This window comes from Hyposmocoma kahamanoa, unplaced genomic scaffold (genome assembly GCF_003589595.1).
Source record: "Hyposmocoma kahamanoa isolate Upper Pololo Valley unplaced genomic scaffold, ASM358959v1 210, whole genome shotgun sequence".
NCBI classification, from domain to species: Eukaryota; Metazoa; Arthropoda; class Insecta; order Lepidoptera; family Cosmopterigidae; genus Hyposmocoma; species Hyposmocoma kahamanoa.
The window spans coordinates 11,013,384-11,025,770 of record NW_020653731.1 but is presented as its reverse complement, the minus strand read 5'-3'; the positions used below and the strand labels follow the sequence as shown (position 1 = coordinate 11,025,770).

Below are 12,387 nucleotides of genomic sequence, written 5' to 3'. Positions count from 1 at the left end.
CGCCGATTGGTATAAAAATATAAAAAAATGGTGAGGCGTTACTTCACACCGGGACAGTTGCTTCAGCTATATCAGGCATAAGTCCGGTCGTGTATGGAGTATTGTTGCCACCTTTGGGATGGCTCTGCTACAGAGCCTTGAACACCGCCGTAAAGTTGCCTGCCTATCGGTATTTTACAGGATATGTCACGGATAGTGTGCGATGGAATTACACGATTTAATTCCACCTTCCCCTTTTCATCATCGGGGGACTAGGCGTAGGCTTGGCTTCGACCCCTATGTTGTGGATATTCCAAAGATTCGCATGAAGCGTTACGCTTCCACATTTATAGGACGAACGGCTATGGAGTGGAATTCCCTGCCTGCAGACTTGTTCCCTGAACGTTATCAACCCTCGGAAAACGTGTGAAGTCCTCAACTCGCATTGCGGACGTGGCGGACTATGGCCTACACCTGAGGAGACTCATGCCTAGCACTGGAGCGTATAAATGTGTTACGTAATTTATAGGTCTAATTTGAAAATAAAAAATACCAATTGTCGATTGATCCGACATTGATTTTACGTTCTTGTTCTTGATTAATTTTATTTGAAAAAGTCTTTGTAATTTAATTTACATTCAATGAATATGGAATTGTAAAATTTTAGAAATTTTTCTATGTCACAAAATGTAGAAAAAAATATTTTGATCTAATTTAGTTTATTATTACTAAAAAAAAAAAAATTATAAAAACACAATAAATAAGTTACTTTACAAAGTCTATGTTCAAAGACATGAACGTAATGTTACTTCCATTATTCATTTAAATATTAACGTTATTACGTACTTTATATTTTCATTTTGATTTGATTTTTGATCCGCTAAATATGCTGGTGCGTGTAATTGGAATTATTTTCTTCGTTTGAAATTTTACAGATAAAACAAGGCTTGTTTGTTTCGCAAATCTAAAATTATAAATTATAACAATAAAATATTATAACACAATTATAATTTTATATTTCAAAGCTATTAATTTTATTTTCCTCTTTGTCAGTTTTGTTGTAATTTTCTACATAATTTTCTTTTAATGTAAATATACGTAAGTACTGTTAAGCTTATTTTAATGACGGTTAAGGAAAATGACAATCTTTTTTGTTAATTCAGAATAATTAAGTCATGTTTTGTACTTGTACAGTAACATTACGTTTATTTTCAAAGATTTTAATTGCAGGCCCACTGGATGCACGCTCGTGTTGGTGGTTTAGACCGTTAGATTAAGTGTATTATTTTTTGCTAAATGTAATTTTTATTATTAACAATTAATTTTAAAAGTAATATGAATTGATTTTAAAAAAATTGGTAGAATCACGTATAAATGAATGTATATATTTATTTGTATTTTCATATTTCATATGAAATATGAAATATGAAATATAAATAAATGTATTTTATTTATTCCATTCATGTTATTTTATATATTCATGTTTTCATTTATGTTATTTAATCCTGATTACAATTATTTGTTATTTAGTTTAATTGTAATTGTTTATAGCTGTTAATTTAATTTTATTATTGTATGTGGTTGTAATTGGGTTGAAATAAATGATTTGATTTTAGAATAAAATTTTCTTTAACAGATCTCCTGGGTCCGACGTCGCGGGGAAGATCTTCATCTTCTTTCCTTCGGGCGTCATACGTACTCGGCAGACTCGAGATACTCCCTAGCATTTGAACATCCCAACGACTGGCGATTGCTTATTCAGTACGTCAGCGAAAGGGATGAAGGATTCTACGAATGTCAAATTTCAACGCACCCGCCGTTGGTTAGAAGAGTACACCTTAGTGTTGTCGGTAAGTAGTTTTTTGTGCTCATTAATATTAAAATAAACTTCTATGTAGGCCGTGAAACGTTTGATAGATTAGAATCACCTGAGTTGTCTTCTTCTTATCGTATCGATGTCAAAAGGAAAGATTAGCCAGCCGGCGTAAGGTAGTCACCGGTAGTTGCCCAGGTCGCGACAAATGTACAGGAAAGGAATGGTACGTCGTGCGGGGAGGTTCCTTTCGTGCATTCGATATTCGAATCTGAATCACGTTTGTTTTTTAAAACAAACGTTTCGGGCTCTTTACAGGTCCCGTGGTCACCGCTAACTCTACCAGTATGATCATGAGTCCGAAACGTTTTGGTTTCTTTGAAAAACAAATATATGCGATTTATATTCGGAAAAATAGTTTCATTTCCAATGGACAAGACTTTGTATTAGCTACTTCAGAATATTTTAAGATTGTAAAAGTTTGAAATAAACTAGAAACAGGAAAAGTTTCAATTACAATCTTAATCAGCGCACGTAATCTTGGAAATATGCGGGGAGACTTTTCTCGCTCACACTCAACACAGACCCGCAGTAGAGAAACCTTGTATCGCGGGTGCCAGGGACACACATATAGACAACCACAGATTACACCCAAACTCACGAGAGAAATAAATGTAGGCTATACAAATATTTCTTCCGGCCCGGGAATCGAACCTGGAACCTCTGCGTGGCAGTCCGGCATGGTAAATGGAGGCAGTTAAAATTAAATTTATTGAATGTCAGGCTGTTACACTGCGACGATATTCAATTCGATTTAAAAACATCCACCGGTCCTGCTGCGTCTGCTAGCAAACCGTACTACACGCTATGCCAATCATATAAGCCACGGAACGAACCAGCGGGCCTTACAAATTCTTCTGTGCTCGTTGCAAATCTTTGTTTCGATTTTTAACGACTTTTTTACCGCAGCGCAATCTGCGAGAACTCTATTTCTTCACTCAGCCTAGTACCGTAAGTAAGCGACATTTTTAGTCACCTGCTACTAGAAATGTCGCTTTAATAAATGTAATAAAATTTATTGAATATCAGGATATTGCACCACCATGTTATTCAGTATAATATTTTTAAATTAATTTGTGTTCTATCTGTTAACGAAGTAATTGATAAACTCGATACATGCGTCAATAATTGATTTAACAACATGTAACTGCGTTCTAAACAAAAGCTTTTGTAAGAAACTGGAACCAATTTCCACGAAGAAGATTTTATACAAAAGGGAAGACATGAAAACCCAACTGTCGAACTCGACGTGAACAACAAAACTCTTGAAGAGGCACTCAATGAATGTCAAACTGCCTTAAGCGTTGAGCTCTATAAGTCTGCTGGTATTTATGAAGCGAGATACGTAATTGCATAATTGTTGTTATAGTAAGAGCAACATTGGGAAGACAGCCAATATAATCTTACAACAAAATAATCAACATAATAATGATTAACAAGTAGTTTCCGTACGACAAAATTTGAAATGAAAATAAAATTGAAAATGAAAATATCACCAGACTACCAGATGACTGTGTACATTAGGTGAATCGTGTAGAAAGCAGAGGTGTAAAAAAGAGGTGGTCTTAAGACCGTGTCTTGAGGTGTTCTTTTGTTAGAGATATGATTCCGATTGATTATAAACCCTCTGCGTTTATTTAATTCAATACATAACAATAAAATTTTCGTTATGGGCTGGATATGTGGGCTGTGTGACCAAAACCGTAATCATGAATACCCGATAAAATATTAACATGACAACACTCAACTTCATTTGCAGCCATTCAACTCTCTTTATTAATATGCAATTGAATGGCGGCATTATATACATAATAGTATATTACGTAACGCCATTTTATTCAAAAGCGTTTTCTATAGGAGTATCTCTTGGATTTTTGACTACTCGAGCGTCACAGCTGTAGAACATAGCAGGGTAATTTCTACGCTTTAATTTTCTTTCAATTACAAATCACATATTGTTGTTGATCAACTTTTCATTAGAGTCGCTAATTTTAGTACAAGTTTTACGTACGTGTATGTTTTGAAGCTCATTTATTTTCTAAAGGCAAGTTAATAACTTCACAGGGTGTTAACTTAATTGTATTGTGTCGGAGTAATTTCATCCATTATCACGAAGAAATTTTACTACGGGGACCCCTCTAATATTGGCAAGAAAAAATATGTTGTTATGTGTAACTTAATTAAACTTACCTCTCAACAAATTTCAGAGTGCCTGTGCTTAAAAGCCATGAACAAATATAGCACTGGTACGAAATTGATGTGATGAATTAATTTGCATTTAGCCTGTTGTCACTTTTCATCGTGTTGCGCATAATTTAAAATTTTAATTTCCGTGTTTATTGCCATGTTATCAACTTTATTGAAGGGATTATTGTCGAGCTTTAGGGTTGCATTAATAATTGTAAATTACCACTTGTTTAACGTTGTGGAAGATAACTTTTTAAACTTACTTTTTAAATTACTGCTTTTTCATATACTAATCTAACCTAACTTGCTAAATAAGAATATATAAATAGGAATCCTATGTGCAATAATAATAGCTTTGTTAAAACAAAGATACAGCAATGTATACTATAGTATTGAAAACATGAAATTACACTATAGTAGCGAATAGACAAGTGCCATGCGAGTCGGATTTAACCTTATTAAAATGATTGTTATGTGATATAAGCTTTATATTATTAAACTTTATATTAGTAGTAGTGTGTGGTTTAGTGTTGCAAAGAGACTCATGAAATAAAATTTAAATTCGAAAAAGATTCCCAAACTCAATGCCCTTATGGACTTGTAATATCTATGGAAAGGCAAAAGATATCTTCGAGTTTAAATCATTTTATCTTATTAACGATTGTACAGGGTTATCTATAAAATATTAACAACTTGGCAGGACTATAGTCTTGGAACTTTTGTTCTATGAATTTTTAAATTAATCAGTCTTTATTCCTACAAAATGAACATTCGCTCTAAACGGTGATAACGCTGTACGGTAACGATAGAAAGCGCTAGTGTAATACCAGTCCGACGCAAAACGCAGGAGCGGGTGTGGGAGTAGTCGGGGAGAACATTTGCACGTTTGAACTTTACTACTTTCAATTTCAACTGAACAAAAGTTGTTGTTTATGTTGTTAGTAATATAGTCCTACAAGATTGTCCATATTTTACAAATAACCCCGAATGTAATGATAAAGATGACACAAAACAGTAGGTAATAAAATGTATTTTTTTATTTACAAGTTATTGCATACATATATCTTATTCTGATTCTATTACTATAGAAATTATTCCAGAAAGCGGGATGATATTAGAATATTTTATACGAAACAGAAGCCCTCATTTCCATGCATGAGGATGCGTCACGACGCCAAATGGTAACTTACGTATTCAGACTGTCGCCACTTGCATGTCTAGCGACATGTTTGAATGACCAGGGATTATTCTAGATATAATATATAAACATATTTATGAAAGAAAATACGCGAGAGAATACGATAAAAAAAACTTTACCGTAGTGATGGGACGAACGGCCTCATAGCACCTTGAGACATAAGTTGACAAGTCCCATGTGCCTGTACTTTCCTCAGCACCTTTCAAAATCGAAACACAGTAATGCTCACAATAAAACTCTAAACACAACCTGTAACAAAATCACAAAACAGGCAACAACTCTTATTAGTTCCGTCACGCACCGCTAGATGGCATGGGCGTCGAAATAGCAAATTCTGCATCGCGGTGTTAAGATTTTCCCTCGCGGAATGACTACTGGCTATGCGAACATGAATGTAATCCAACTTACTACGCATCTAGCTCTGCTTCCTTGTTTGGAACTCCGCTTTAGATCGTTACCGTTGAACCCACTGTACTGTGCTACGCTTCTAGCGCTGCTTCCTATTTGGAACTCCGCTTTAGAACGTAACACGTAGTTGTTGCACCCTGAGCCGCTTCCTAATTGGAACGTGCGTACGGGTCCTCGACTACGTGTCGATTAGGGGGAGTCCTTTCCCACTTCACCATCGACGTTGTACATCTGTGTATGTTGTCAAATAAAAGCACCATATTGAAAACCTGGTTTCCCTCTGTCACCCCGATAAGAATTATTACAAACCGTTATTTGCTCGTGTAGCTAAACTTAAAAACTACAAAACTGATTCGTTATTAATAGCAACTGAGAAAAAAATGCTAATTTTTTTTAAAAAAGTACTCTTTTCATCTTCACCGATAAAGTCGATAACGGAACATGCACACCTAAATAACGCCTACTCATTCTCGCTAGAAAAGATCCAAGTTATAGCGTTCAGAGGATAAGTCTGCGGATAAGGAATTCCATAGCCGTTTTCCATATAAAAATATAATGCGAGTAAAATAAAATCAACTCTGCTTAAGGATGCGTACAGAACTGGCGAATGCACCGCGAACGCTCTGCATGTGCGCTGCGTGCGCGCTGCACACGTGCTGCATGCGTGCAATTAAATACATGTCAATAATGTAGCGCGTACGTATGTAAATGATCCAGGTATCACCTTTATGATACCTAATGGCGTTATGAACAAGTCGTGCGCCTGGTGTATAGCGACTCGCCTGTCCATAACTGTTGCAGTGCCACTCGAGCTTTAAATCGCAAAGACCTGAGCGGCACTGCCACTGTGCCCGTAACCTTGAGACATGAGTTGACAAGTCTCATGTGCCTGTAATTTCACCAGCACAACCGGAACACAGTGATGCTGACATTACCGCTTGGTGGCAGAAATAGGTAAGGTGGCAGTAATTCCCTGGACGAACACTTTCACAAGGAGCTCTACTGCTACTGCTTTTTACTGCCGCTAGAGTTCTTGAGCTAAGTCGCGGCGCAGCGGTCTTGTTAGTGTTTTGTAAGTTAGACGTGGCTAATGTGTTGGGTTTTTTGCGCTAAAAGGAACGCACCTGCGGAACCCTGAAATTTCGAGACAAAATACGTCGTGTATTTAATGTAGTGGAAAAATTCCAATACAACGAAAAACCTTCACGGTCAAACATTTTCTCCATTATTTGACCTAAAAACTCAACGGCCAATTTCTTTACTTGAACATTAACAAACAACAAAGCGACGGATATTTATCATAACTATTTTGGTTTCCTGTCAGTCCGAAAAAGGACTTTGTATTTCCACCTAAAATAAAGCAGTAAACGTGTCAACCATTGTCACCTAGTCTCTTAATTTGCCTTTCAAGTAGCATAAACTTTGGGACTTCCACATAAATATTTTAATTTTTTTATTAGCTTTATGTACGCTTTGGTCTTGCAGTTTCTATACAATGTTCAACATATTTAGGGGACTTCCTGTAATACTGTAATGAAATACTATATCACCTTTTTTACCGGACATAAAATCCGGTAAGGACAATTTGCTGTTATTTATTGTGAAAGCCGTATGGTCGAATTCACCATAGCTTTTTCGTAGATTTATGCTCTCTCAATGTTTACGGTTTGTTGGGTTTGTAGGTGGCTATAATTTTTGGAATAATCTTGCTATTGTTACAAGCCTGCTTTTAGTTTACCGGATGCTAATGTAGTGTGGTGATACATTGAGAATGAAGTAAGCGCTTTTTTTATCAAAAAGATCATCATGATAGATTACAATAACAACAAAAAGGCAACGAATTGGTTTTGCTCACAGAACAATAAATACATTTAGAAGTGGCTAGTTAGCGTCTGACGCGTGCCAACTATAGGTCTCGAAAGACCTATTTGTGCTCCGTCCGCCATTTTCGCTTTGTATGGTATGGTTGTCTCATTCTTTCGTGCAAATTCTCTAAAATCCACGAAAAATGCCTTATTGTGCTGTTTGGAGTCGCAAGTCGCAAGTCGCAAATGACAGTCGCAGCAAAAATATAACCCCTGGTGGTATTTCATGTCATCGGAAAGTGTTATTTGCATGAATTTTCAGTTTATTGAAATATTTTTTGTTACATGAAACGAAAGTAAAGCCTATACCCCTGCAATATGGTTGTTTCTTGTTTGGAGAAATTAATTAATAACTCCAATTCGTCGCCTTTCGGCAATTAACCGCTAGATGACAGCACATTGATTGAAATTTCAATATAATATCAAAACGTCGTATTTTGTAATAATATATAGGAACTTTCAACGATATGGCAACAGGGTAAAGTTTAAATCATATTAACAATCCAGAATTTGTTATTTCTTCAACTTCGACCAATCAATATCAAGATTTTGAAGTGTTTCAAATTAAGAACGTGTGAGTTTTGGCGACAACGGTTCTGATAGTAATCGAGACGAGTGCCTTATCTTCTTATGACTCACTCAGCAAATGGAAATAGCGCAAAACGCCCAATGCGACTGAAAGAAAGAAAGAAATATTTATTCCATAACGAAACAACACAGCACACATACATTTAGCAATTACGAAAAATGATAATAATATGGAAAAAAAATTGAAATAAAAAAAGGGGAAAAAACATAACAATTAGACAAATAACACATATACAGGGAGCAAATAACGGTAACAATAAATAATCAAACGATTATAAAATAGTAATCCGTGATTGCGAATGAACTAATCGATAGTCTACTTGTTAGTAATTTTGTAATCCTGTCATGCGAATGACAAATTAGTAACTTCTAATTTTCGTATTTGAATGATCTGAATGATCATTAATTACTAATCCATAGATTCATTAGGGCACAATGATAATCGTGATCACCTAGCCCTTTCTGATATATGTAAATACCGTAAATGTGTGTAAATGTTACCTGTTTCTGCCGCCAAGCAGTAATGTTAGCATTACTGCGTTCCTGTTTTGAAGGGTAAGGGTGCAGGCGCATGGGACTTGTAAACTCAAGTCTCGGGGTGACGGGCGCAATGGCAGTGCCCCTCAAATCTTTGCAATTGAAAGCTCTGAGTGGCACTGCAACTGTCATGGACAGGCGTGTAGCTTACCATCAGGCGTACGACTCGTTCATCCCGTCACTCGATATTTAAAAAAAATGTCATGGGGCAGGGATATTTTGACATGGACATTCGGGTAGTTCCGACATAATAGTCATTCGACTTAGGCACCCGATCGAATGGCAGAGGCATTCGGTATCGGTAATCATTCGACTCGAGTCGAATGCTTGTGCTTGGATTCGACTTAGGCGAATGATTAATCTAATATTAATCATTCGCCTAAGTCGCTAATAATATAATATAATTGCTATTAAAGTGTATTCGTGAAAATGTTTTCAAAAAAATTTGTACAGTGAAACCACAAACACATCAATATGTTATAATTATTAATACAAAGATCGAACACTCAGAAAAAACACTTAGAAAAAATTCCTTCGATCCGGTCGGATTCGAACCGACGTCTTCTTGCATACCGTGCCAGACGCTATACCAACTAAACCACGGAACGAACCAACGGACCTCACGAATTCTTCTATGTGCTTGCGTCGTGTCTTTGTACTTGGTCTTTCAACGACTTTTTAGTCACATCAATATGTGTTTGTGATTTAACTGTACATAATTTTACGAATACATTTTTTTATTAATATGAACAAAAAGCACCTTTACTTCATAAGTAAGCATTCATTATTCCATTCATTGTAACACTACTCATTCATAAGGCAGATGAGAATAATTATTATACAAATATACTTGTATCTCGTGTGGGGTAGACAGAGAATACGTAATGACTAAATATATATCTCGACGGTAAATGTGGATTCACCCATAAACACATGTGATATGAATAATAACGAAAATAAACAACAACAATATAGATATAATGATAATAATCTATCAAGTCTTAGTCGTTCTACTGCTATAGTACAAAGGTTTCAGTAATTACCTCAGTGAATTTCAGGTAAGTTTTTTGTACTCAATTTTGGTGACAATTTCTTTTTATTCAAATATTTATAGAATATCGTCCCTGGAAAGCGATAATGTTGTTACACTCAAAAACTTAACTTTTCACTGGAGCCAAAACAAAAATTGCAAAAACGAAAAAAAAAAAACTCTGAAATGGTTCGAGTTTTTTGTGCCAAATTTAGCTAATAATCCTATAAAAACAGGTCTTCTTAACAATAAACTCGGATTTGAAATAGTCCTACTCCTAATGTCGATTATGTGGGTTACGACAATTTGATTTTCAGATTTTAACCCCAAACAATTCTGTAACTTTCAAGTTAATTTGTATGAAGGTGCGACAATGCCGTCAATTTATGGTATTCTAAGAGTGATATAAGTAAATTAGAGCTCCTTAACACATTTTTGGTCTTTAAATGTTAATTTCTTGAAGATGTATGAAATTCAATACCGCTGTAAGAGTATTTTTTAAACCAATGCAGGTCACATTAAAATGGTGTTCGTGAAAATCACATGCAATTTACATGACTTTTAAAATGTTTATTATTAAAAAGAACCACTATTTGTGAAAAAGGCTTTGGTCACAATGAGTACAATGAAACAAATCGAATTATAATATTGGAGATTTAAGACAATAAAACAAAATCATTGACACATTGTGTGCCATATTACATCGTTCTTAGAACTGATGAATTATAAATTCCTTAAATTCCATAAAAGAATAATAATCAACAACTTATCTTACTCTTGATTATTACTATTTCATTTTCTGTTCTTATATTTTCTATTTTAGTTTTATTGCCTGGTGCCTACAAGGAAAAAGATTATCTACATGTTAAAGATTTAAAATTATTACGTTTTAGTATAAATTCAATAATAATTAAACCATCCGTATTCCTCGTAGGCACCAGGTAATGAACGAAAATAGTAAAAATATAGAAACATTGTATCATGATTATAATTTAAATTAAAACCAAACTATGTTCATCCATTAAGCAGACTTCAAAATTAAAAAAAAATATTAAAATTAAACCATGTAAATAGTGTCGTAATTCTTTGTCATATTCCATGAACTGCAACCCGGTCGGTTGTATGTTTCGTCAGACGGTTAAGTCTGAGAGTAGCGGGTAAACGTAGGTCCGATGACACGCGGGTTTTTCTCTGCAAGTGCTCAAATTCATTCATATATATACTAAATTTTAAAAATACAAATAGAAGACATAATTTAAAGTTTTTCATTTTAATTTGATATACGTAATCAAATCCACCTATCGATATTAAAAAGTGTATGACTAAAAATCGACTTTGATACTAATAGACCAACTGTCAAAATAAGAATAAAGAATACAATAACGCAATTAGTAATCATTAGAATGTGGTAACGATCACAATTCAGTCATTTTTGGCAAAATTTTACCTACGTTTACAATCTATCGATAAAACTATCGACAGCATGACTACTTAAAATTATACGAAAACTGGCAACACTGCAAATGTCATTTTGCTCCATCTTCAAAAAAGACAGACTATAGTGAGTTTAATAAGTGCTGTACTCTTTAATTTACTCGCATGTTATTAGACATCATGTCATAGGCTGGATTTTAGTTTATTTGTCATAGGAAAGATGTGATATGTGTAAACACCTTTATTTAAATATTATATTTATGTTATATATTTAGAACCATTTTTAAAAAGTTCATTATAATTTTACAATAAGTGAGCAGGTGTAATGCCTCATAAAATACTTCATTAGTATCTAGCGGTCAATAGCTGAACCACGACGAATTTGAAATGTTTATTTAGTTCTCCAAAAAGAAGCGACCATATTACAGAGGTTTACTTTCAAAAAAATTAATTACCATAAACAGAAAATTTATTAAAATAAAATAAGACTTAACGATGACATGAAACACATCATAGACAATATTATAAGTGCGACTATCACTTTTGTCTCCAAAGTAGCAAAATAAGGCATTTTTCTGCGAATTTCTAGGTTTTGCGCTAGACAATTGACACGACCATAACGTGCAAAGCGAAAATGACGAATTGAACTTAAGTACGTGGAACTACGCGTACTGTTGGCACACGTGTCATGCAAACTAGGTAAACCAACCTTTTCGTGACACAATGACCCTTACTTGAATCCAGTAACGTTATTACTAATCATTCTAAAAGCAGCTAATGTGAACTAAGTAAAATATTTGACTATTATGATTTCACGATTGTGTTCTATGGGACATAGCCAAGACTGGAAGTGAACGCCCACTTCATCCTTCCACTAGCGTAATTGCCATGGTATGTTAGTATATAATAACTGTAGTATAACAAAACGATACTGATTTCCTTTAGTAAATATCCTACATAGAAAGCAATAACCTTTTTAAGGAAGTAATTAGAAGTATTATAAATGCCAAATAAAATACTTAAGTGGTTACTGAACCTTACATTTGATTTGTTGCTGTAGCAGTCGTGTAAAGGTCTGCATAATTAGAACACTAATGCCTGTGTACACGCGATTTGTTCAAACAGTGTTTCTTGATTAACAAGTGAATAAAATATAAAAGCTTATATTGACAATATCATTTATTCCGCACTAGAACACATTATGAACAAAAATCATATTACAAAATGTGCTTAACGCTTAGCTATAGGTTGCGATATTGTTGCTATAACTTATATGGGAATGCAAATC

General features: G+C 34.6%; 1 protein-coding gene across 1 annotated transcript in view; it reads left to right on the top strand.

Moving 5' to 3' along the window:
• The window catches only part of LOC113227490 (lachesin-like), a 50,130-nt gene that overhangs the window by 12,772 nt on the left and 24,971 nt on the right, over positions 1-12,387 (top strand). Inside the window, exon 3 of the mRNA XM_026460429.1 lies at positions 1,616-1,829. Coding sequence (XP_026316214.1) covers positions 1,616-1,829 — 214 coding nt within the window. The remainder of the gene's footprint in view (positions 1-1,615; positions 1,830-12,387) is intronic.